This window comes from Trachemys scripta, chromosome 11 (genome assembly GCF_013100865.1).
Source record: "Trachemys scripta elegans isolate TJP31775 chromosome 11, CAS_Tse_1.0, whole genome shotgun sequence".
Taxonomy (NCBI): domain Eukaryota; kingdom Metazoa; phylum Chordata; order Testudines; family Emydidae; genus Trachemys; species Trachemys scripta.
Genome location: NC_048308.1, coordinates 30,256,249 through 30,283,991, shown reverse-complemented (window position 1 = coordinate 30,283,991; position 27,743 = coordinate 30,256,249). Strand labels below are relative to the sequence as shown.

At 40.9% G+C, this 27,743-nt stretch overlaps 1 protein-coding gene across 1 annotated transcript in view; it reads left to right on the top strand.

Moving 5' to 3' along the window:
* BAZ2B (bromodomain adjacent to zinc finger domain 2B) overlaps nucleotides 1–27,743 on the top strand; it is a gene marked incomplete in the record, with an annotated part of 274,297 nt that overhangs the window by 105,098 nt on the left and 141,456 nt on the right. Inside the window, 1 exon segment of the mRNA XM_034785683.1 lies at nucleotides 9,191–9,346. Coding sequence (XP_034641574.1) covers nucleotides 9,193–9,346 — 154 coding nt within the window.

The following is a 27,743-nucleotide window of genomic DNA, read 5'->3' as shown; positions in this document are numbered from 1 at the left end:
ATCACTGAATGAATCAGGCAGAATGATTAGAAAGGTGAAACCTCTAGAGAAATATGAGCTAAGTGTCACAATACACCTTTGCTCTTGCACAATAGATCCTGACTCTCGGGTTCATGCTGCTCTCTTTTGAGAACAAGAATTATAGGTAATTAATTTTATTCCTTGACCCAAGTACCTTGGTAATTGGCTTAATGGGAAAGGAAATGAAGAAAATCAACAGGAATTATTTAATTGAGTTTTGCTAAAACATTTCATTTTTCAAGCTTGCCAAGGTGTGATATAATGTGTTTGTCCTAAAGAGGAGTTTTTAAAGGAAGTGCTGATGCTACGTAAGTTCTGAAAGGTGATATTAATACAAATATTGCCTTTAACAGTAATAATATGTAGCACTTATATGGTACTTATATTTTTGAAGCACTATACAAACATTAATCATTAAGGCTTATTAACAATGGCAACACTCTTACAGAGTTTTAAAAAAACCTCTTTACCCAGAAAAAGAAAATCTCTCATTTGTATGAAGGCCTAGAAACAGGATTTGCACAGTGGTACTCAGCAGGAGTTGGTAAAATGGCATTCTGCCTCATGCCCAGGGCTGTGGAGCATCAGTGGAAATGGTTCTGTGACTGTATGGAAGTTGGCCAGTGAATGTTGTAGTGGATTCACTGGCAGTGTCACTGTTCTTTCCCTACTTCATCTGCCAAACCTCTGTATACCACAGCAGACTAGAGTCCCTACTTGCTGCTGGCATGCAGGTTGTGCAGATCACTCCCCCACCCCCGCCTTTTGCTGACCCTCTGCAGCCACTCACATGTGCCCCCCTGTCTTTTCAGGCATACATCCCATGGAGAGGGCGGGAGCAAGATGTGGATTGTATTTTGTAAAATGAGCCTAAGCTCCAAGTGTTTGACATAATTCATTCAGTATTTATATCAAACGCTATCATTAAACCTTCCCAGATATTTATTGCTACCAAACATATTGTACTGTACCTTTGGGGCACCATCCTGTGAGGGACTGGGCACTCTGGCCTAATCTAGCAAACCAATTAAGTGTGTAACTTTAAGTATGTGAACAGTCTCATTGATTTCAGTGGAATAATCAATTTCTTATATCTACACAATATGCTTAAATGTTTTGCTGGATGGGGCCAGAGGCTCAGCACCTTGTGTATTGTGTATCAGTATTAATTTTTGCATTCTGGACTTCTTGTCTCTGTTGGGTTAATGATAGTTATTAAAACAGAAATATTTATAAGAATATACATGTTCTGTTTGAACATCAGTAGGCTTATGTATGAGTATTGCTTAATTTTGTTTCTGCATAGCTGCACGGAATTCAAACATCCTACCATATACTGATTTTCTGGTTGCTATACATATTGATGCCTCCTTGAAAAAGAATCATTTGTCAGTATCTGATCACATGAAAGAAAAATATAGTTATTAAATACAAAGAAGTGTTTATGTAGTGTAAATGTGTATATTATGAAGTCTTAATTTGATCAGAGATTTGACCATCGATCTTGAATATAGTTTTAACTAAATTATATGGAGTTTTAATTACTGGAACATTTACCTTATAAAATTGGTTGTTAATTTACTGGTGTGAATATATTTCTTTTCAATTGGACTTGGCATATTTTTGCATTTTCCATTATTACTCATGGTTGCTAGGCAGCATTTAAACAGTTTTTTGCATGTAAAAGCAAAAGACTATTGCTTGCTTATAAAAAGATGCACCTAGTTCAGTTTGTTTTCCTCTACGTTTGGTTCAGTGTGCATTCACAAATTGTTATTCATCTACTTCGGAAAATATAGTTAATTAGTAAGGAGCCAGGAAGATAAATTTGCACTTATGGCAGAGAGTTTAGGGAAACTGGCACAAACTGCTAGTGTACACTTGGGAAACAGAAGTACACCTCTACCTCGATATAACGCTGTCCTCGGGAGCCAAAAAATCTTACCATGTTATAGGTGAAACTGCGTTATATTGAACTTGCTTTGATCCACTGGAGTGCTCAGCCTTGTCCCCCCCGGAGCACTGCTTTACCGTGTTTATATCCGAATTCGTGTTGTATCGGGTCGCGTTATATAAAGGTAGCGGTGTAATTGTGTTCTCGATTTAACTTATTTGGTTGAAGTTATATTGTATAAAATGTGTAATTTTTAATAAGTTGTAACAGATCTAAATATTAGTTGGCAACATATATTGTGGATCAACAAAGGTAATATATACTTGCTGAACTTTACAAAGAGGGCAGTGGCTTTTTGTAAAATTTTTTGTTGTTGTCCATAGACTTGTTAGTTACAGAAGACATGAAGTCTATCATCTAATTATTGCTGATCCTCATTAATGAGTCTTTCAGGGATTATCTTTTACAGTGTCAACCATCTGTTGTGGTTTAGAATAATACACTAACTAAACACAATTAAGGTTTTGCCTTAAAAGCAAAACTATGTCTCTAGGAACAGAGCAATATATTCTAGGTTCTAAATCCTGTCAGAAATGTCAATGTTGTACTGCTCCGAGTTAAAAAACAACGACGAATGAAATGCCACATTACATTAATTTTGTTTTTGCTTTTAAAGGGCAATTTTTGTAAGTCAGATTATTGTTTCAATGTTAGTTATTGTTAGTTATTAAAACAGCAATATCTATAAGAATATACATGACATATTGTGCTACGTTACCAATACTATGAGAGAATTTGTTTTAGTAAAAATCTTAATAAAAATAGTTATGGAAAACAATTCTGTAAGTAGCTTTTCAAACCTTACCGTATTTTATTGAGGCTATCTTCCCCAGTACAGTATATAATGTAAGGTATCATACACTTTGGATGGCTTACCGGTAGTTTTTTAAAAAAGCACTACTTGTACAATTGGTTAGTTTGAGGAAGCAGTATTTTAATGTTGTTTTTATTGCATTCAAGATAAACAGAAAGAGGAACAGTTTTGTAAAGAGAATGAAGAGTATGAAATGTTTTATCAGATAGAAGTAAAAGGGAAACTGTATTAAATCATGATGTAGACATGAATGCTTAGTTTTGTCTTTCCTTTTGCAAGTTAATATTAACATAGTAATGAAAAATTTTAAATACAATTTCCCTTACATACATCTAATACTAATTAGACATCTAAAAATCAAATCTGCTAATATCTTGGCAACACATTTGTTTGACTATAACTTGCATTTATCTAGAGACTGAGGCAATTGTTTTATCATTTAATAAATATCTGGCTACTTTACATATGTGCTCCAATAGTTTATAGAATCGTTCTTTAGCTGTTATTGAACTGATGTGATATTTTTGTAGGTTAAGATTCACATTATCCTATCTGTAATGTGGGCTTTGTTGGAAGACAATAGACCTTGTATAAACTTTTTGCCCGGTATAGATATCTGTGTTCTGTATATTTAAATCCATACCAGCGAGCTAGTCGCATGGGGCAGTTCCCAGAGGATGTCGTAAAGGATTAAACACCAAAGGCAGTGGGGTAATGTGCGCTAAGAGGGCATGATTTCTAAAACATACTGTGTTGCAGGTATTTGGTTCGTGTAGAACCTGCTGGTATCCTTTAAGAGAGTACTGTTTCAAACAGCACTACATTAAAGCACACCAGCAAGGTCTACAATGTAGTGTTGTTTAAAACAATACTCTGTTAAAGGACACTATCAGGTTCTACATGAATCCAGTAACGTGCAACACATTAGTATGCTTTAGAAATCATGTCCCTTTAGAGTGAATTACCCCACCATGCAGGAAGGAAGAATGAGCATGATTGGAAATCATATTTAAAGCATCAAATATATATTCTGGATTTGTTCAAAATCAAATGAAAATACTAAACTATTTGCAGCATGGAATACTGCGTTTGATTGCAGGTGTGGCAGATGGAAACTTTAAAGGGATATTCAAGTATTTCAAGTCCAGGGTAAAGAACTTGTGGTATATATTTGCAAGTGTTTCCCGAAGATGTTTTACAATGGAGATAAGAACATCCATCCCTAACTTTCTGATTGCAGAAAACCGAATACCCTTGACTTGCCCCACTCCCTTCTCTGAGACCCCACTCCTGGGGGATTGGGATGTGGGCTCCAGGCAGCACTGTCTTCAGGCGGCTCCTGGGAAGCAGTGACATGGTCCTCTGGCTTCTAGGCGGAGGCGCAGCCAGGGGGCTCTATGTGCTGTCACCCGCCCGCAGGCGCCGCCTTCGCAGCTTCCATTGGGTGTTGTTCCCAGCCAATGGGAACTGCGAAGCTGGTGCTCGGGGCGGAGCCTACAGGCAGGGGCAGTGCGCGAAGCCTCCTGCTGCCCCTCTGCCTAGGAGTCAGACGTGTCGGCTGCTTCCCCATAGCCAGGCACGAAACCTGCCAGCCACTGCGCCGCCAACCAGAGTTTTAACAGCCTAGTCAGCATTGCTGACTGGAGCCGCCAGGGTACTTTTTCAACCGGGTGCTCCAGTCAAAAACCAGACACTTCTTTCTCAGTTGTGGAGTGTCTCCTTTAGTAACTGTGTAGGAAATGTCTAATTATTAGAAATCCTGAAAAGGTAGATTGAATTTAAAATCTGAGCTCCTTACTTTAATCATGTCATGCCTTAGTGAAATGTCTAAGGTTAGGAGTTATCTGGCATTTTCATCTCCTGCATCGTGTAAAGTTAGCTTGCTCCTGTCCTGTAGGAAAAGCTTTTGTAGCCTATGTAGCCAAGAGGTAATTGAGAATTTTGGCACTACATTGAGCTATCTGATAGCATGTTTCTATATTTGCAGATTCGATGTTGTCTGATCTCCTGAGGGAGCAAAGTTTCTATGTAATAAATTAAGTTGTAAAGAATAAAACCAATAAGCTGGTTCAGTGGTTGGCTGTGTGGGGCTGCTGTTTTGAGTTTCTATAAAATGAAACTAGTTCCTGCTATATTAAATTAGTTTCCCAGTTACAGAATTTCCATTTGGGAAGGTTAATGTCTTGTTTTGTTTTCTATCAGCTAACCATGGATCCATAAATTCTGTTTCCATGCCCTATAAAATTGCTATATATTCTGTGTAATTCCTTTTTGTTCTTTATAGGTAGAACTATTGGGATGACTTGTAGGAGGTACAACATTCAGGGAAGGCAGTAAGGAAGGTCACTCTTCTATCAGGTTGACTCAGTAAAAAATAGGTAATAGTTACTGATATCATCTTGGTTTTGAAGGTCTTGGTTTAATTTGTATACAAGAGGTTACAGATTTATCATTATTAGTGCAGTTTAAAAGAGTGCAATTTTTACCTCCTAGGGATCTGAAGTGTTTTTGCTAGCTATTTTACACCTGTAACGCTTCCCTTCAAATTTATCAGCATGATAGTTCTCAGGAGATGAACTTGGGTTTTACTAGGTTCCTGCCCTGTTCCCTTTGAATCATTGGGGGTATTGACCATTATAGTTTGTTCATTAAAGTTTCCTTTTTAGAAGCTATCAGGTGTTCCTAAAAGGTGTACGAAATTCAGACTTTAATGGTGGACTCTTCTTAAGAAGTGATTGCAAAGATAAAATAGTGCTGCACCCCCATCTAGAGTTTCTGCCTAAGGTGATATAAAAGTTTCAATTAAATCAAATCCTGTTGTTTCAGTGTTTTCCTCAATGCCTGATAGCATGCATGAGGAGCCTAGATAGCCTAAATTATCTGCCAGTGGACCCTTGTATTACTTACAAATGGCTGAACTCTTTTTGAGATCATCCCATTTGTTTGTAGCCTTGAGAGAAACTCTAAACAGGGACGGCTCCAGGGTTTTGGCCGCCCCAAGCAGCCAAAACCAAAAAAAAAAAAAAGCCGCGATCACGATCTGCGACGGAAATTCGGCGGTAAGTCCTTTGCTCCAATCGGGAGTGAGGGACCGTCCGCCGAATTGCCGCCGAATACGTGGACACACCGCCCCTCTCCAGAGCGGCCGCCCCAAGCTCCTGCTTGAGAAGCTGGTGCCTGGAGCCGGCCCTGACTCTAAACATTGAATTCTTTGCCTAGAGATTATCCAGATGGCTTTTTAAGCAGTGAAGAGTTTTAACAACAGAAAGACTTTGGGGAGGTTTTCAAAGCGAACTACAGGTTTTAGCCCAGGGATCAGCAACCTTTGGCACAGAGCCTGCCAGGGTAAGCCCCCTGGCAGGCCGGGCCGCTTCGTTTACCTGCCGCGTCCGCAGGTTCGGCCGATCGCAGCTCCCACTGGCCACGGTTCACCGCTCAAGGCCAATGGGGGTTGCAGGAAGCCGTGTGGGCTGAGGGATGTGTTGGCCGCTGCTTCCTGCAGCCCCCATTGGCCTGGAGCAGCGAACTGCGGACAGTGGGAGTTGCGATTGGCCAAACCTGCAGACGCAGCAGGTAAACAAACCAGCCCAGCCCTCCAGGGGGCTTACCCTGCCAGGCTGCGTGCCAAAGGTTGCCGATCCCTGGTTTAGCCACACTGCTTTCACTGAAATTAATAAGGTTGTAAGGCTGCAACTTGTATACAGAGGCAATTTCACGAAGGAGAAATGTGGATCACTTACCTGGTACTAATATGTTCCAAGTACATTGTATATACAGACCCATGTTGATCCTCTCTTTTCCCTTGCTTCTTTGGAGTATTCTGTTTACAAGAAACAGGAACTGAGCAGGGTCAGGGAAGAATGGCTTTTTTATAACTCTGGGACATCACATTCATAAGGCAGTGTATATGAGCCCACTAATGATGAAACTGCCATAAGAACTGCTGATTGAGTTGCATAGCACATAACTCTTATAGAGACCCATATTTGGAGAATTCTGGTTACACACAAGTCCATCTTCCTTTCCCTTTGGATTAAGCAGATTTTGCCTCTTGGTGTGTATTTAAGCCATTAGGAACTCAAGCAGGCTTCTTTAGCACTCGTCTGAACGTTATGCACTGGTGCACATGTGAGCTTGTTAATATAGCATTTACTTATGAATGCTGCGCTGCAAGTGTTGTGCTTTATTTTTTTATGAAAAACCGCACTGAATCATTTATCTTTATTCAAAAAAGTCAAGAAAGAATAAAAAGAATTCTATGGACTTTGAAGAAGTATAATCTAGTCTTTGACACAGCTATACTTATAGTTGAACTTCAATTATGTACACTGACAGTTTATGATTAAACAGTGTGTTAAATATAGTTAGCATTTAATTAAACTAGTCTAAGATCCATACTTCTGGGCCAAATCCTGCAAAATATTATGCAGGACTTACTGTCTGTGTATTGCCTGGGTCCTGTGTATTCCCTGTAGCATAGTTTCCAGCAGTGAACACTCCACAGCTGGTAGTAGGTCACTTACCTGTTTGTTTTCTCCTTAATCCTTACCTTCTAATGCCCGAATAGCACAAGAACTTGTGTATTTGTGGAGGAGGGGGAGTGAGTCAAGGTCCAAGTGGAGGTGCTCTGTATGCTGGCCTTTCGAATAGTCATTTGGGAATTCATCAGTTACTCTACCACCAGATCGGGAGTAACTGTACTTTTACAGTTAATAAATTATTACTGTTTACTTAATTGGTTGTTTGGAACTGACAATGTGTCTGCCCTGTACAATATGCGCAGTAAAGGAAATCCTTGTTCTAAAAAGCTTAAAGGTGAGAGTGTGTGTCTGAGCTGTTGTTGAGGTCAGAATGCTTGTACTCAGAGACCTGGGATCCCCATCCAGTTGGCAGCCCAGCCCAGGGTTGAACCAGGCTACCAACTTTGAGGCTGGAGGGGTTTCCATGATGATGGGGTTGTTGCACAAAGGGATAGGTCTAACTGTTTTTAAAACTAAAATGTATCAACATTCTTAATACAGATTTACAGGAGACCCCAGAACTATTGGAATGGACTCTGGGGTCTCCCTGGAGTTGTAATTATAGATCAACATCATGGGGTTTGGGGACACTGATCCCCACTTCAACTCTATCCTGAATCTCCTGCAGACTTGACAGACTGGCTCAAATGGCCATTTGGTGCAGTTTTCCATGTGTTTGTCATTCTTTTCATTGTTTCATTTGTCTGAATGTAACTGTTGTAAATATATTTGAGAAATTAATTTTCCAACAGGTTTCAATATTTTGTTGGAATTAATTATTTTTGATAATACATTTCATTTATTTTCATCTGTACACTAATTAAAAAAGGGGCCGTTACCCTTTGCTCTAGACTCTCCACAACACATTTAAAATGCTGTATATAATATATAAACATATAAAAACTCAGCACAAGAAACATTTTAAGATCTTTACATTTAGTTTCCACCAGAACTCTCTCAATCTCTCACCTCTTGGGAGAACAGATGGTCCTCGCAGCATGCCCTGGACATTGTTTCAAATCAAGTAGGGAGCAAGTTCCAAAGCTTAGGTGCTGTCCTAGAGAACACAATGCTGGCTGACTCAATGCTCTCTCACTGAATTGGGGTGTTTCTGCTGATTGCAAATGTGGCAGTCGTCATCTTAGCACATGTGCAGCGTGCCTCAGGTGGCATGTGACCAGGATTCATAACTGAATTTTGTCCACTGGTTGGATTATTAGCTTTCCTGGCGTGGGCTGGGTACTGACAGGGAGTGCGACGTGAATGCTGAGCCACGCCCCCGGTATGGCACAGGAAAAGAAGCTATCCTTTGGATAAGTAGGTACCAGACCATTTAGTGCACATATATAGTGCATTCCACCTGCTCTAGCTAGCAGGGAAGATGCTGGATAAGGATCTTATGTGGAAAGGAAATAACTAGCTTATTTAAAGCAGATACAATTCTCATTTTATTAAACTGTTTTCTTTAATATTAAACATTTTACAGTATACAAATTATATTCACTTCAATTACTTTTTCTTAAAATGTACCGGGAACAGCTAATGCCTGTGCAGTTACAAATACAGAAGAAAGTCATTAAATAAAATAAGACCCAGAAAAAGCAGAATTTAAATAAATCACTCTCCTTGCATAACAGAATTATCTAAAAACTTTGCACTGTCCTTTTAATCTTTGCAGAAGATAATTTCCTGTTTTTTTTTTTATTTAAACTTTTTGATGGATTATAAATTTGTTCTTTTAATTTATTCCTTCGCTAACTGTCTTTAAACATCTTAGGTTTAATTCCATGTATATTTGTATTTTGGTGGGTGGTTTCCCTACAATTCGCCTGCCATTCATTTCCTTAATGGGTAGAAAAATATTTGTTCTGTTTCTTACAGATATGGAGTCAGGAGAGCGACTAACATCATCATCAGCCTCCTCTACTACAGCTACTTCCTCTCCTGCATCTTCTACACCTTCTGTAGCATCAGCAGTTTCGAAAGCTGGCCTTTCCACTGGAGCTGCATCACTTAGCTCCACAATCAACACATGCGGTAAATATTCTTAATTAATTATATTTTATTAATTTGCAGTATGATTTGCATGTATGTAGCATATTTTAGACAATTTCAGAATGCTGCATGTATTACAGGATTAGGCATAATAAGGTAAAACTAGTACATCAAATGAAAATCTTTAAGACAGATACAGAGTAAACTGCATATCAGGCTGAAGTTGTTTCTATGTTTTAGTTATACAATAGAAACCAATGATGTTTTGCTAACTCTAAGACTGTTTAATTTATAAAGCAACCTCACTAGTATTGCAGAAAAGATCAACATGAAAAATCAGTGCAGCCGATCCCAAGTGTACATATATTGTACATAGGGATAGAATGTTTAGGGATAGACCTGATAAAACTAAAGTTCAGATTCCTGAATGTACGTCTCTTAGTCAGAGTTAAGCCCAGTCACTACCCTAATTCTGTGTCCTCTGATTAGGTTTGTAGGAGAAGGGCTTTCTCTTATGGACCTCCTGGTCAAATATTTGGATTTCCAAACATCACAGTCTGAAATTACTGTATTCTGGCCATCCAAACTCAGCTGGGAAAGCCATATGTCAACTGGACATATTAATTACTATAGGAGTGCAAGTCTCATTTTATCTGTATCTCTGGAACAACAACTCATGAATAAACCAACATTTCAGGATCTCCTTACTCAGGGAAGATCTAGAATATGAAGATGTCAGTCAGCTGTATAATAGAAACTTGCAATGCTTTCTCCCTTCTTTCTAGGGAAAAGTTCATGTAAATATACTGTCTGTTATCTTTATTAATGTTGAAGGTCCTAATAATCTTTATTAATGTTGAAGGTCTGTAGACAGGACCTTACATTGCAAGTAGCTCACCATAGTCCAAAGCAAATGTAGTTCCTTCTAGTGGAATTGGCTGAAACCTATTCCATCAAACTGAAGAACTCTCCGGCCCTGATCACTTAAAACCAGTGTGTTCTTTCTGTCCCAGCCTAGTACCACTCACTTTCAGCTTTGCTCTGGAAAATATAAAAAATAAAGTAGTCTGCTGTGTCTGAGGCAGTATCTCAACAATATTTCTTTGTAATTGCTCGAAAAGAAGCCACTAGAGGAGTTTCTCACTTTAAATGGACCAGCTAAGCTGATGAGGGTCTCTTCTTTTTCCACACTTTTCCAAAAAATCCAGATGTGTGTGTCCATCCTCATTGGTCTCCGCCACTTGCAATTGTAAGGTTTTGGTTATACGGTGGTTTCCTAACATACAGTAGGAGTTAATTTATATGTGACTAAAATCTCTTAGGTCACATTGAGGATTTATCACCGTTTTCTTCTCTCTTTGCCCTATTTATGTTGTCTGTGTGTGTCTCCTGTAGTGTACTCTATTTTTAGAAGTATTTTGGTAATTTGCACACAATTTAATAAGTACAATAAAGATCTTTTTAAAGAGAGAATAAAGTTGGTAGTTCTTACGTTTAGGATAGTAAAATATCTAAGTTTATTTTGTCTTCATTAGAAAATTCAATAGTCCTTTGCATATCTTTTGAGTCAGCATGTAGACGTTTCACTAGCTTTTCTTTTGATTGTTAACTTTATTCTTTATACGAGACCATTGTTTCCTTTTTGTCCGAGAGCAGGGTGGATTGATTTAAATCAAAGCAATTTAAATCAGCTATTTTGATTATGATTCAAATCAGCAAGCAGGAAACTTTGATTTAAATAATCTATTTTAATAATGTTTTGCATTTGTACATTTTAGTTATGTGCCTGAAGAAAGGTTCTTTGAGTGATTGCAAATGTCCATTCTACGTCAGGGGTGTGTGTGTGTGTGTGTGTGTGTGCGCCCAGTGCACTGAAGTTGGAGATGTCTTCTCATAGCAGTACCCATCGGGGCAATGCGTTTGCCCTCCTCACACTCGTACTGGTAAAGGAGCTACCCTGACTCTCCCTCAGGTCCTTTTCACTGCCTGTGGCCAGAATTCTGAGTGTCTATGCTTGTCTATACAATCTCTATCTCTTTCCTCTAGAGAAAGTTTATTAAACTTTGTAAACAGTTAATAGTTAGTTCCATAGTTAGTTTTATTGTGGTACTCATTAATTTAGTTTAGTTTTCCGGAAGCTGGGGTGGAGTGTGGTTTGACTGAAGAGCATCAGACATTTTTCTCTGCATGGACACTTCGTATCAGGGCATGCCTAGGGCTCTGGCCTCAAAAACCCTACGACAGCTGTAAGAAGTCCATGCTAGTTGTTAACCCTTACTCTCGGTGCCTAAGTGTGTACTTGAGGGTCATGTTAAGAATGGATGCCTTTTTTGCAGGGGGCTTAAGCCTCGGACTAAGAAAGATAGGGAGGTGAGGCTTTGTATCATTCTAATGTAAGCTGCCTTGTGTCCTCTTTCAGAACCAAGTTGCTTGGTACATGCACTGAGAGGCTCCATTCCATCTGGGAGCACTCCTCTGGACATTGCAGTGTCTCCTCATCAGAGATTTTCAGAAGGGAGAAAAAGCCATTTCCCTCTTCCCTGGTACTGTGTAAGGAGATGAAGATGGATGACTTATGTGCCTCTAGAGCTAGAAGGCCACTTTCTTCTAGGAGATCTAAGGGCTTGTCTGCTCAGTGCCACAGTCCAGACTAGGAGTGTGTGATTTGTAGAGTGCTCTAGCTGTGTAGACCCTACTGGCACAAACTAAAAGGTACCTAGTTTGCATTAACCCTGTTTAAAGGGGGGCCGCATTAATGGGAACTAGGTACTTTTGAGTTTGCTCCAGCAGGGTCTACACAGGGCAGTTTGAGTGCAATGCATTTGAACACTGTACAGATCACACCCCAAAAGTCTGGACTGTAGTACCATGTAGACAAGCCCAAGGTTTTTGGTGGGACCCTCAAGCAGGAGTGTGGATACCAGAGGTAGAGCACCAGCTCTGGCTAAGTGCTCCCCAGTATTTCATGCTTCCTTGACCCATCAGGCAGAGGTGATGACTTCAGCTCCAACCTGAGGACCATTGAGATCGATTCTATTGGCTACACTTTCTACTTTATCTATGCAGCAGACATCTGCTTATACTGGTCTCTTGGTACTGACAATGCGAGAGGCAGATGCAGCAGCTAAAGACTTGCTCTGCCTCTCGGTACTGGATTCTCTGATTGTGTTGGATGTAGTTATTGGCACCATCTACTTCACAAGCTCTAGTACCTACTTCATCAGCAGTGGTATTCCACTCCGCTTCAGTTTTGGTGCAACAGACCTCGATACCGACGGCAAGCAAGACTTCTACAGAGTTGCGGCCTAGCTATCTGGTATCCTCTTAGGGAAAACCAAGCATGCTTTCCCTGGTACTAACTAGGTCGGTCGGATCCCAATTGCCTGCACTGCATGGTACTGTATGACCATGGCTGTCGGGTTACTTTGCTCTTCTTTGGAGTCAGAGGTGAGATCATACGTATCCTGATGTTGTTTTCAGAGGCCCCATGTTACTCTACAAGAGCTCATGGGGCTTCAGCTACATTTCTGGGTCATGTATCTATAGGGGACATTTGCAAAGCAGTAACCTGGTTGTTGGTGCCTAACTTCACAAATTTTTCACTGTATCTCAACAGTCAAGAGATGATGCCAAATTTGGACGAGCAGTGTTAGTCTCTGTTAAAGTAGATTCTGAACCTCACCTCCTGGCTGAACAACTTGTGAATCACCTGGAATGGAATGGACATGTGGAATCACTCAAAGAAGGAAAAATGGTTACTAACAAATTGTGTAACTGTTGTTCTTCAAGATGTGTTGTACGTGTCCATTCCATGTCCCACCTTCTTTCCCTTTGTATCACCGTCTAACTTAATAATATCCAGTACGAAGGAACTGATGGAGGTTTGGGGCTGCTCTGATCTCTTTATACCATTGGCTAGCAGCATGAGCGTGCACAGGGCGCATATGCCACCCCAACGGGTATTGCTATGGGAAAAACAATTCTGGTTTCTGTGCACCCTCGCACCTGAAGTGGAATGGACATATGCATCGTGTCTCAAAGAAAAACAGTTACAAAACAGGTTAGTAACTGTTTTTTTACTTCACATTGGTTGGTAACCAATAAAACATGTTGATTTGCAACTAAATTTAGCGTAAATTGGTGTTTCTTTTTGCTAACAAAGACACGCTATATCTATTTACATTTATTTAAGTGATTATGTAGATTCTTGATTTTTTATTTTTTTATATAGGAAGTGGTGAATAATGCAGTTCGTATTTACTAGATGAATTTTATTTGTGATTTGTGTCAAACTCTATTTGAATGGAAATTCAAATAAATTAAAAATATGCAAAAACTTAATTTAATTTTTCTATTAAGTAAAACTACCTTTAATGTGTTGGATAAATTAAAAAAAAAGTTGATTAAAATATGTTTTGAATTTAAAACTGATTTTATTGAACAGAGGAAATATAATCTATTGTTAGGGAATTGAACGGATTGTTTCTGGCCATTGTCTCCTTCCAGATTTTACTACTAGTAGAGCAAATTCTCTCTCCCTGGTTTTTGTTCATAAATTGGGAGAGGAAAACAAGCTTTCCTGTCTTTTCAGCTCCCAACTGGTTACTCAACTTTGAATGAACAAACTTTGAATGAACTAGTCATTGAACTGATATCGTTGAATGAATAAACTGAAATGAAGAAAATATTCTCTCTGCATTAGCAGAAGAGGCTACTGCTGTCAAAAGCTGGTTTAGCACTTTGGTTCAAGGTGCTTTGGCAATAACTTTCACCAGTTCAGTGGTTTGACTTCCTTTAAAATCTGGCAGCAAATATGTACTGCTTAATAATATTTTTATATCTAATTTAAATTATTTTAATAGATTATAAGATGCTTTGGCCTTAACACAGGTTGTCAATTTCAAATGTAATTTTAATTGGGTTTATAAACTTGTTATTTTTTAAATAAAAATCCGATTTAAATTAAAAAAAGATTTGTATCCTCCTGTCACACAGATCATGGTAGTGAAGACGGTCAGAAACTCCAGTATACCATGAATAGTTCATTCTGTTTGGTTTGAGTGCAGACTTTTTGTTTAGCCCTTATTCATAAAAGTGTATTTTTTTCCTACAGGCATGTTGTAATCTTACAAACAGGCTGGAATCTGATTTGCTGTAAACTTCTTCTCCCCCATAAACTTTATAGGTGATTCATCCTTCAGTCTAATTGGCATAATATAGTACAGTTTACATTTGGAAGGGTTCCTCAAGTTTTTACTTGAGTTGCCGTGTCCTAGAGAAATTTTCCGAAAAATATTTAGCTCTGTTTCTAAACTGCCGCCAAAGCAACAAAGCTCGTACTTATTTTATTCATTATTTTATTTTTTTGCCACAATCATAGTTTCATTAAATCACTCCTACATTAAATTTGCAAGATATTCTAAGTGGAGAAGATGGAATAAAATATTCACCTTTGTTTCAGTTTCCAACCTCAGATCTCATTCATACATGTAACTTCTTAAAAAGCACCAATGATTGTGGGTTCATCAGTTCCATTGTGTTAATTATAATATTACATCTTTTACCAATATAGTTCTCCCAGGTCTAATAAAATTGCTCAGGTTTCTTCAGCATAAGCAATTATTGTTTTCAAGGGCATAAAGTCAAAAACACTTTAATCTGTGCATACAATTAGAGAGGCACAATTAGGAAGGTTCACATTTCCTCCAGTTTGGTATAATTATTTCCTTTGCAGTAGTCAATAGTCTGGTAAGTAGTCTGTGTAATAAACTTCAGTACCTGTATCAGACAAATCCCTAAGATACATATTGAACCAAGACTGGGAATTCTATATGTAATGCTAAAAAAGGATTATATTACAAATAAGTTATTTTCGGGTTCTCCCAGTTCAAATGGAAAAAGTACGTATGAGGAAATATAGAGAAAAATACAACAGTCCTATGTATGCAATTTAGGTGGAGCACAATAATAGTGATGCAAAAGTTTATGGTGTTTGTTTTATTTGCTACTATGTTTTTAATCACTGAATATGGAAAAAAAGCAACGGAGTAGATTGATGCCTTTTTATCTCATCGTCCATTAGTGAAAAATAATAAAGAACACTGTAACGGAAAATAAATTTTTGCACCCTGGTGAAATGTCAGCACTTTTGCAAGTGCTTACTTAAATGAATAAACCTTTCTGTAATTCAATGGTTATACTTTTGCAAATGTTTGCAGGACTGGGCCCAAAGCAAAGCTAATGAAAGATGAGCAATTCCCTTACTATTCTGGTGATATCAGTAGTAAAGAAACTTCAGAAAAATCCTGGTTAAACAGTCTGACCTCTTTGAGGAGTTAAATAAAGGAGGTTCATTAACTTTTTATAAAACATCAATGTAAATAATTCCTTATTAAACCAAGAGCTTCTGCCATAGTCAGATTCATTAATCTTCTTGGAGTTCAGGATTTCTCCCAAATTGAATCATGGGAAAGTGAACATAGATTCCCAAACTAAGAGGATAGCTTTAATTAAAGAGTTAGATATTTCCAATTTACATAGCTAAAATATTAGCAGCAAAGAATTTGTGAAGTTAAGTACCAACTATTTTCATGTCCCTCCATCTCAATCCCAAATTATCCTTCAGCAGCTCCAGTGAATGTTGAGTAAGAGCAGATTTAATAAATAAAATGTAAACTGTATAACTCCATTGCCTTTGACTTCAGTGCTTTTGTCAAACTCATTTTTGCCAAACATTTGGGCCTCAGCCTGCAGTCCTTTTCACAGACTCCCATGAATTTATTAATAGTTCTATATGCTGAGTGATTACAGGATCTACATTTTGTGCGAAACACCACTCTTTAGGTGTTTTAAAAACAGTGAAAAGCCTTTTTTCCCATTAAATGTGAATTTTGAGAGAGATGGGTAGAGTTGTGGGTGGGTGGAGTTTATGGTAGTAATCCCAAAAAAGCACAGCTGTGAGTTAGAGGCCCTGAATGTTTCTTCCACCTGTGACACTGACAAGACTTGATACTTTACTCTTCTCTAGCATTATGCACAATATTTAATATAGTACATCCAAAAAATGCATTAAAAAGGTTAACATTGCGAAGTTAGGTGTTCAGAAGTTAGGAAATGCCAGAATTAAGGTTGCTTGTGCAATCTTAATTTGGCCTGTTTGTGCATATGCTGTATGATAGTCTTCAGTAACATGATCACATACTATTTTTTCCCCCACAGGGCCCCTACCTCATTCAGGCTTCAATCTTGTCTTTTAAACTGTAAATTTTTTGGAAAAGGACTGTCTTCAAATCTATGTGCCTACAGTGCCAGTAGAGCATGTTTCAAAAATATATATAATTAGTAATCATAATAAACATGTTACATATACTGTGTTCATGACAGGTTCTAACTTTTAAAGGTCATTTTTGAGTAACATGAAAGCAAACATAGCAAAAAATCAGAGTCCTATAACTTAAAAATATTTGATTTACATTCTTCAGACTTTAAAAAAAGTCTGTAGGCTAAGATTAAACACGCAAAGTATAAAAATTACTGCATGGGTTTGAGTGTATTTTGGAAATGTGTAATTTTAGTCTGATGTATATAGATATGTCTTCGATAAAATCTATATTTAAAGAAAATAAACACCAGGATTTTCAGGACCCTATAGGTAGGTTCCTAAATCCATATTCATATTCCTAAATAAGAAGTCTTTTTTTTTTCGTAAGTGTTGAGCACTCAGCAGTTCCCATGGACCTTATTGGGAACAGCTGTATACTCAGCACTCTTAAAAATCTGGCCACTTAGCATACAGTGCTATATACGGTTATGAATGTGCTTAACTTTATTCACAAGGAGTTCCATTGGCTACCTATTGCACTTGAAGTTAAGCATGTGCATAAGGATTTAGGCCTTAATTATCTGCTGAAACATGATAGCCTTTCGGGTATAGGATCTGGCTGTAGGAGCTTAACTTTAGGCACTCAATTTTGAAAATCTTGTCTGAGAATTTAAGCCAAAAATTTAAGCCTCCCACCTCCCCCCCCACATATAGGTGGTAGTTAAAAATTGAGATTTAGAAATGGAATTTATCTTTGTAACTTAATCATTGTCTTACTTCTGTGATTCCATAATGAGTGTGTGTGTGAAAATGTAAATTTTGATTCTTAACTATAATAGTATGCCAATTTTAAATAAATAAATAAATTAATGGAGATATCCTATCTCCTAGAACTGGAAGGGACCTTGAAAGGTCATCGAGTCCAGCCCCCTGCCTTCACTAGCAGGACTGAGTACTGATTTTGACCCAGATCCCTAAGTGGCCTCCTCAAGGATTGAAAACTCAACCCTGGGTTTAGCAGGCCAATGCTCAAACCACTGAGCTATCCCTCCCCCCATACATTTTTGTATGTAAATATTTTGTGTGTAAATATTTTAATACTTTAGCCAGTTTTTTGAGCTGAATTTTAAGGCTCAGTTTAATTTACAAACATTTTAGATGCAGTTCACTTTGTTTGTTTCACTCAATTTTTACAAATGTTAATTAAAGTATGTGACCTTTACTTGGGAATACAACCTTTTCTGTTAATTAGCCACAGTTTTCAGCTTGTTACAATTCAGGCACAATCACCAATGCTGTGAAATTATGCATACAATTTGAAAAAGCTAGAGCCTAATGTTGGAAGACATGTTGCAACAAGCTTTTATAGCAGTGTAAAGATTAAAGAACTTTGAAAAACAGAGAAAATAACATACATGCATTTCTGTCACAGTAAGTGGTCTCCTGGATTCTCCATAAGATAGAATGTCTTGGCATCACTAGCATTTTAAATTTTGTTTCCAAAAATGTCTAGCTAATCATTTTTGTACTTCTACTGATAGATGAATGATTTTGTTCACTGATGCTTTATATTTAAGGCATTAGTTAAGTATTTATCCCTTTTTAATTCTTTTGAAAAGCATTGTTCTATTTCAGCATGAAGTTCATTAATATTAATAAAGGCATTTGCAGTTATCATTCCTTGTTACTAAGACACCAGCGTTGTAGAAACGGATGCTGGCCTTTGGGGTAATGCTTTCAATCATTTATCTGTGTACTGGCTAGTAGAATTTCAAAAGCTCTGCTCAAAAATATTCAACCTATTAAAATGTAAGTCAAGAGTCTTAGGCAATGCAGTTTTGTATTAAATTTCATTATGCAAAACTTGCACACAGTAAGCAAGCAACTTAAATAGGGACAAAAACTACAATAAAAAAATAAAAGTATTCATCTAAAGTCAGAATATTAATGTATCTTAGAAAAGAAAGATAATGATTATTTTGGAAGGAAAACGTTGTTATAATCCAGTTTGTTGTAAGAGGACTTTGCTTTGAGGACAAATGGAAGGACGGTTCCAATATGAACATATTTTTAAAATACATATTTAAAAATTGATAGCTTCTGTTTTCTAGGCACATTAAAGAATGGCTCAGTTACCACATAGTAATCTTTTTTTCAAAAGGCCCTATTTGAAACTCTCACATGTTTTGCCTTTGTTTATGTTAAGTGCGTTATAGTATAAAAAATATTCTTCTTCAAGTGCTTGCTCATGTCAGTTCTATGTTAGGTGTGTGCATGCCCACGTGCACGGCTGCCAGAGATTTTTCTCTTAGTGATATCAGAGTCCTGTTCCCGCAGAGCTCATGCTCCTGTGCCCTCTCTGTTCCTTCTTACCGCCCATAACGGTCGCTGGAATATCTTTCTGCCTTTGTAATTTGCAGTGTTCTTAGTGGTTTCCCTTTCATAGTTTTTGTATATAGTTGCCTTAAGTAGTCAAGTTAGAATAGTCAGTGGTCCCCTTAGGGATTTTGTCCCTGGGACAGGGCCTGACCCGGTGCCCGGGATTCAAACTGTGTGCTGTTTGTCACAAACCCATGCTGGTCACACAAGCTGTCTGAAATGTCTGGGGGAATCGCACAGTTAAGAGAAGTGCAAAATTTGTAAGGGCTTTATGGCACTCAAAAAGACAGAGATGCTTGTCTCAAAGGCCCTCTGATGGAGGCAGCACTTAGACCAGCCTTGGAACCGTCCTGCTCCAACTTGGTGCTCCGTACCTTAGCCTTGGAATAGAGCGCCCAACCAGCATCGGGTTCACCTCGGCACCACTCACCGTCACTGGTGCTGTGGAAGCACCACAGAAAGCAGCGTGCCAAATGTGGGTGCTCTCCCCGGCCTCAAAGAAGGACGGGAAAAGGATGGCAGGCAAAGGATCCATATCAGGCCATCTGTCTTTGTGAGGACTGCAAGGTGCAGCCTCTCTGCCCAGGGCTCTGAGCCCACTATGGGAATCGCCCTGACTTGAGGGAGTGGCAGGGGTTCATGCACCTTATGGTACCCTTAATGTCAGAAACCTTTCAAGTAACCACGGACTTGAAGGCCCTACTGGTGCTGCCTAAACCATGGGACCTTCCTCCATCAGTGGAGTCAGTGAAGGCCTCCCCTCCCAAAGAAAAGCTGCCCAAGGGCCCCCAGTGTTTTCTTGGTTGCCACCATCCACTGGAGTCCCAACACCAATCCACAACTCCTTGTCCCTGTCTCCGGCACCGTGTCAACAGTTTCTGACCCGTGTTCATGGTCCTCGGCCCCATGTTTCTAGTCCTTGGCCTCGAAAAGTGGACCACTGACCTTCTGGTGTTGGTCACAATCTCCCCAGTACCGGCTGCCCTCCTCCCAGCACTGGTCACCATTGCTGCACTGCCATTCTCCAACACCTCGGTCTCTGTCTCCACATCTTTCACCACCAACTCCACATTAGTCTCTGATGCAGCATCGATCTCCGGATCCCTGCCACCAGTCACCTTCCCCTTGTCACCGTTCAACCCTGCACCATAGCTGGCAGTAAGAGGCACCGTCAGCGTGACTGGGGTCCCCAAGAGAGGAGTTGTCCTTGGAGTAGGAAGGGAATTTAGGTTCCCATTTCTGAAGGCACCAGTCAGCCCATGCAGTGGATTGCGGTAATAGCCCTGCAGTGGGTATCTGGCCACAAGGTCAATAGCCACTACATTGGCCATACTGGTTCCCTGGGGACTCTGTATGATGCTGGGACCGAACTCCAAGTGGTCATTCACAGTTGCATCATGAAAGCGGACTGCAGTGCCTCCTGCTTCAGTACAGAAACCAGATTCAGGTTCCAATGCAGTTACTGAGGTACAGGCTTCGGCTCAGGAGGAAGCCTCCCCAGTGGAAGAAGGGGCCCCAGCACCCAGACCGGTGTTGCCATCATCCTAGTCATCCCTGGATGAGGTAGTCGCTGGGTTCGCCCACCTGCTTGCACCAGATGACTTTAGGGTTCACCAGGACCTTTTGAAGAGGGTGGCCTCAAACTTGGGGCTAGAGGTGGAGGAACTCACTAAGCTCTCAGACAGCCTCTTTGACATTCTGGCAGCTGCGGGACCATCTAGGGTGGCACTTCCAGTACACGAAGGAGTGCTGAAAGTAAAGGCCCTTTGTCAGATCCCGCCCAGTCTGCCCCCAACATCAAAAAGGGCAGAAAAGAAATATGATGTCCCTGCCAAGGACTACAAATACTTGTATTCATCCCACTCCCCTCCCCCGTCTCTCTTGTGGTGACTGCTACCAATGAGCGAGATAGGCAGGACCAGGCGAATGCCATGCCTAAAAAATAAAGATGCAAAAGAAACAGGATTTGTTTGGCTGTGGAATACATTTTCCTTCCAATCTCCAACTTCGAATCCCCAACCAGCAGGCGTTGCTGGGGAGATATAATTGGCAGGGAGTCCATGGCCAAATTCAAGGACTCCCTGCCACAAGAGCTCGGACAAGAGTTTGTGTCCATTTGGAGGAGAGCAAGACAGTGGGCAGAGCCTCTTTCCAAACTGTTGGATGTGGTTGATTTGGCGGCCAGTAAGTTGGCGTCTGCTGTGTCGATGCGGTGGTACTCATGGCTGCAATCCTTGGGGCTGTCTCAGGTGGTGCAGCAGTCCATTCAGGACCTCCCTTTTGAGGGTACTGCTCTATTTTCGGAGCAGACGGACTCCAGGCTGCATGGCCTGAAAGATTCCCTCACTATGCTTTGTTCCTTGGGCCTCTACATGCCTCAGGTCTCTAGGAAACACTTTTGGCCGTCAGCTCCGCCTAGATTTTCGGGTCCACAGCAGCAGAGCTCCTACAAGAAAAAAGACGGGCTTTAAACGCTGCCAGCCTGTTCTGTCCCCCTCGTCTGCCTAGTCGGGCCCTGTGCATCATTCAGGGGGCCATCAGCAGGCGTTTTGAGGGTGAGCCTGAGGACAGAGTTCCAGTCTTGCCCCAGGATCCATCCCCCCGTCTATTTCTGGACTGTGTCTCTTTTCCTCCCTGCATGGGCCAAGGTCACCTTGGACTGCACAGTGCTCAACACCATAGCAGTTGGCTACACCCTGAAGTCTTCGTTCTCCATTCCTCCCTCCTTTCCTGTCCCTTTTCTGGGACCCTTCTAACGAGCATCTTCTCATCCAGGAGGCGGAATCCATCCTATGTCTGGGGGCCATGGAGGAGGTTCCTCAAGATATGAGAGGAAAAGGATCTTACTCCTGGTACTTCCTAATCCTGAAGGCCAAAGGGGGCCTCAAACCCATCCTAGACCTGTGTTGCCTCAATAGATATCTCAAAAAGTTGAAGTTCTGTATGGTCTTCCTAGCCTCCATCATCCCCTCTGGATCAAGGAGTCTTGTATGCCACTGTCAACTTAAAGGATGCCTACTTCCATATTTCTATCTTCCATGGTCACAGGAGATTCCTCCATTTTGTGGTGGGGCCACTATCGGTTAATGGCACTGCCCTTCGGCTTATTTGTCTGCTCTGAGGATTTTCACGAAGTGCATGGTGGTGGTGGCCACTTACTTGAGGCACTGAGGCATTCAGATCTATCCATATCTTGACAACTGGCTTGTCAGAGGCAGGTCACAGTCCCAAGTACAGCACAGCCTTTCTGTGGTACAAGTCACCTGTCGGGAACTAGGCCTGCTTATCAATGAACAAAAATGACTCTGATCCCCGTTCAAAGAATAGAGTTTATAGGAGCAGTACTCAACTCCATGCATGCCAGAGCTTACCTGCCGGAGTCCCGATTCCAAGCTATGTTGAATTGCATTGCACATGTCAGAGCCCATCCACTCATGACTGCCTGGGTATGTCTCAAGTTACTGGGTCACATGGCAGGGTTAACCTATGTGGTTCGACATGCGTGGCTACAGCTCAGACTTGTACGGGGCTGGCATCGGTCTTCTCTCCCAGCAGACATGATTTGGACTTGGTGGTCACAGTTTCATTGAATGTCCTGTCATCTCTGACTTGGTGGACAGAACTGTGAGTTATTGTGGAAGCTCTGCTCCCATTGGTAAGATTGGTCTCTGACACATCGGATCAGGGGATGGGGAGCCCACCTTAGCAATTGCAATACCCAAGGTGTCTGATCTCAGGAGGATTGTTCCCTCCACATAAATGTCAGGGAGCTCAGGGCAATACCCTGGCTTGCCAGGCATTCTTCTCCATCTAAGGGGCAGAATGGTACACATTTTGATGGACTATACAGCTGTAATGTTTTACATTGATAAGCAAGGTGAAGCTTGCTCTTCTGCCCTGTGTCAAGAGGCTCTTTGGCTGTGGGACTTCCGTGTGCAGCATGCCATTCATCTCAAGGCTTCGCACCTCCCAGGTACCTGAAATGCACTGGTGGATCTCCTCAGCAAGTCCTTCTTTTCTTGCCACGAGTGGTCATTCCACCCAGAGTTCGTCAACATGATCTTCCGAAAGTGGGGGACTCCCCAGGGGGACCTATTTGCGTCCAGATGGAACAGGAAATGTCAGTAGTTTTGCTCATTTCACTGACTAGCCAGTCTCTCCCTGTCTGACGCCTTCCTGCTCCCATGGACGGGAACACTGCTGTACACCTTCCCGCCGATACCTCTGGATCACAAGGTCCTTCCTACTGAAGGCCAAGATGGACAAATTGAAGTTCATCCTGGTAGCTCTGGTGTGGCCATGCCAGCACTGGTTCGGCACGCTTTTTGACCTCTCGGTAGCAACCCTGCCAGAGCTCCCACTTTGATCAGACTTGCTCTAACATAACCAAGGCCGTCTGCTCCACCCAAACCTAACGTCACTGTATCTCACGGCGTGGCTTCTGCGTGGCTGTGCGGAGGAACAGGCCTGCTCTGAGTAAGTCCAACACATCCTGTTGGCTAGCAGGAAGTCCTCCACCAGGGCAATTCAGCTGGCCAATCTCTCTCTACAGTCCATCTTGGATTATCTGCTCCATCGCAAGCACCAAACCTGGTGCTATCAAGGCTCACAGGTCCTCCTTTCGAGCTGCTGGCTTTGTGTTCTCTGCTGCTCCTCTCTGCTTCTCCTCTCCTGTCTGGTGGGCCTGCAGGGTCTCCGGGATTAGAGCGTTGATGTCTGAACCTCCTTATACAGTCCAGCTGCGCCTCCACCCAGCGTTCTTACCTAAGGTGCTGTCACAGTTCCACAATAATCAGGACATCTTCCTACCAGTTTTCTTTTTGAAGCCTCACAAGCCGAACGAGGAGTGTTGGTTACACTCTTTGTATGTTAGGTGGGCCTTAGCCTTCTACATCAAGAGGACTAGACCCTTCGATAAGTCAGCACAGCTCTTCATCTCAGTGGCGGCGGGATGAAAGGTCTGCCCGTGTCTGCTCAGAGAATCTCCTTGTGGATAATTGCCTGCATCAGATTCTGCAGTGAGCCTTCAGGGGTGTCGCCTCCGGCCATCGTGATGGCCCATTCCACTAGAGCGCAAGCTTCATCAGCGGCCTTCCTTACGCAGGTACCGATCCAGGATATCTGTAGAGCCGCCACCTGATCTTCAGTTCAGACCTTTGCATCCCACTACACCATCACCCAGCAGGCCCAGGACAATGCCAGCTTCGTCAGAGCAGTGTTGTAAGCAGCACGACTATGAATTCTGAGCCCATCTCCAGGGATACTGCTTGTGAGTCACCTAACATGGAATCGACCTGAGCAAGCACTCAAAGAATTAAAAACGGTTACCTACCTTTTGTAACTGTTTGTTCTTCAAGATGTTCATTCCATGATCCGCCCTCTTTCCTCACTATCGGAGTCAATGGCAAGAAGGAACTGAGAGGGCGCTGGGCTGGCGGTGCCTCATATGCCGGTGTGTGAGTGCAGGACTCCAGTGGGCACTAGAGCCAGCCCTACGGATATCATTAAGGAAAAAAATCTCTGGCGGCCATGCACATGGGCACGCGCACACCTAACATGGAATGTACATGAGCAACACATCTCAAAGAACAACAGTTACGAAAGATAAGTAACTGTTTTTTCAATGGGTGACCAGGACATACGATCTTCACAAGCTTAAAGGGATCACTGTCAAGGTTTTAACTTCACCTATGTTAAAACTACTGTGCACATAATGTTTGCAGTATCGGGCATAAGGTTTCACTTGTCACTTGGTAGTGGTAATAAAACAAAATAAAAAAAATCCAAGTACAGACAAATGTCTGAGTACAGAGCATGTGATGTCATAAGGTGTGATGATCAAAAGCGTTACCCTTTGCATGCATTGATAAAGTATTGCATTGGGGGGCGAAAAAACAGAGGAAGGAATAAAATCAGCTGAGAGAGAGATTTCAGTAAGAGCCAGTACTGGACCTGTGTGAAAAGCTGCAGAAGTATGGCTAGATCTCGTTTATGTCTGGGCAAGGAACAGATTCTCCCCCATCCTGCTCCACGGATCATAGACCCCCCAGCCCAGACCCCCAGACCCATGAAGCTTTTCTTTGTCACACATTTTCCTCCTCAGACTTCTTCTTTAGCTCCATGCCATTTTCCAAACTTAAACTCCTTGGTATTAAAGCCTTGTACAGCTCTCTGCCTCTGTCTGCATTTCAGCACTTATTTCTGCTTCCCATATCACACCGTCTGCTCTGCCAACTACATTTGTCTTTGTTGTTCCACTTCTCTTCTTTCCATCTCTTATCTTCATGTCTCTCTACCTGCCTGTGAGCTCGAATATTATTTATATTAAGGTACCACCCAAAAGCCCCAATCCTCATGGGACCTCGTGCCAGGCTTTGTATAAATAGGTAAGGCACAGTATCTACTCTGGAGAGCTTAAAGTCTAATTTGAAGTGAGATACAATAAGTGAGTGTGACAGACAATAGGAGGGAAAGGTGGGAGGAAAAGGTAAGACCACATGGGTATGCAGGTTGGCTGTTTTACAATTTGAGGTTCTAGATCATTTGAAAAGTTTTGAGAGGGAGAAATCCAAGCAGCCTGGCTACTGCCTAACCTCACCATGTCAGAATTCTTGTACGCATCACAGCAGAAGTGGGTCATGAAGTAGGAGAGGATAGCTGCCTTATGGATAAGGGAGGAAGTTCCAGATATAATAAGCAGTTGTAAGAAAGCTCAAATACGTATGTGGGAGAAGCAGACAAATGGGCATTCAAGGCTGGCAGTTACACTTGCCCCTCAGCTCACTTCTAGTGTTCCAATCATCTCTTTGTTGATCTTTTGAAGTCTTGCTTAAAAAACACTTCAACCTTGTCTTCCACTGCTGATCTCTGCTCCTGCTGTCTGCTCCTTCCTTTTTCCCCCACTTTATTCACAATTTAAAATAAATAAATGGATTTACCAGCTTCATCCTCAATCTCAATCTATTTATTTTAACAAAGAAAAGCTTAAGGAGTGACTTGATCAGTGTATAAGTATCTACATGGGGAACAAATATTTAATAATAGGCTCTTCACTCTAGCAGGGAAAGGTGTAACGTGATCCATTGGCTGGAAGTTGAATCTAGACAAATTCAGACTGGAAATAAGGCATAAATGTTTAACAGTCAGAGTAATTAACCAATTCTTGGTGGATTCTCCATCACAGCCAATTTTTAAATCTAGATTGGATGATTTTTCTAAAAGATAAGCTCTAGTAATTCTTTGGGGGAAGTTTTATGGCTTGTGTTATACAGGAATCAGCCTAGAAGATGATCCCAATGATCTCTTCTGGCCTTGGAATCTATGAATAGATTACAGTTCACATTAACTTTGTTTTAACCTTCATCTCTCCCTTCCCTGCCCCCTCTTATTTTGACTTCATTTCCTTTATTTTTCTGCTTTAGGGCCAGATACTGCTACTCTACTCTCACTTGGCTGAGGTCTGTACCTAAGTAGGACTGCTGCAGAGTAAGGAACTACCCAGCATGAGGAAGGATGGCAGTATGTGGCTTCTAGACTGCAATCTTTTCATGGCAGGGGTTCTCTCTTTTTGGAAAAGCCCCATGAAAATTTGTTACTATCTAACTATTAATTATTATAAAGAGAGAGAGGACTGTGGGGAAACTGAAGAAACAAGAATAAGAAAGAAGAAAATGGCTAGAAGGAAAATGACAAATAAGAAAGAATAGAATTAAATCAGGTTCTCCTAGGGTGTCAGGTGAAGATGCTGTATTAATGAAAATTCTTCTGGAACAGTAGGAGAAGGAGGAGGCTCCTCCAGCAAGAATAGGAGCCTGCTATGGTGGAGCCAGAAGGCACAACAGATAATATCTGTAAACTTTCTAATGCTTAGAGATGGATTTCCCTGACGCAACATTTAGTGCTGACAAGACGTACAAGGAGTTTAATGTGAATATGTTTGTGCATGTAGATATATTGCAATTAGTTTTCTTTTTATTCATAATTTATTGAATTGCCAGTAGTTTCTATGACCTTCATAAACTGTTTAATTTTACCTGCTGAGCTCATGATCTTAAGCAGTGTTTTTAATCCTCAGGTAAACTGATGACTCCTATTGTTTCCTCCCTCACCCCCCGTATTCAGAAAGAACATGTACCAGTTGCAACTGTAGCACTGTAAAACTAAACATTTTTTAGTCAACTGTGCTTCTGTTTTACATCAGCCTGCCTCCCTACTTGAGGCTTTCCTCCATTCCTTCACTGCTTGTCTGGCTTTCTTTAAAAGTGAAGAAATAAAAAACACACATACAAAAACATATGTTCACATACACTGATAGGTAAGGCTTCAGCTTCTATTACTTCCATTGTTATACTATTCAATGCATTAATTATCCCCATGTGAAGAAATTTCTCCAGAATGCACACTCATCTTCAGTCTGCATCCTTTTTTTTTTGTTAATTTCTTACCTTTCAAATAGTTTGACATCCAACGTTTCTGTGTTGTTCAGAATTTCATAGCCTTTGTGCATCTCAACGCATACTTTTGTTTCTGATTAACATTTAATTGCATTGGAATGTTGCCTAATGGTTAGGGTAATGAACTGGAAGTTGGGACTCTGTTTTATGCCTAACTCTGTCACTGACTGTGTATGTGTGTGACCATGGGTAAGTCACTTAACTTTTCTAAACAGTTAGTTCTCTTTAGCCATTGGTAAAGTAAGCTCAAAAGGTAGTGAGGTTTAATTAATATTTGTAAATTGTG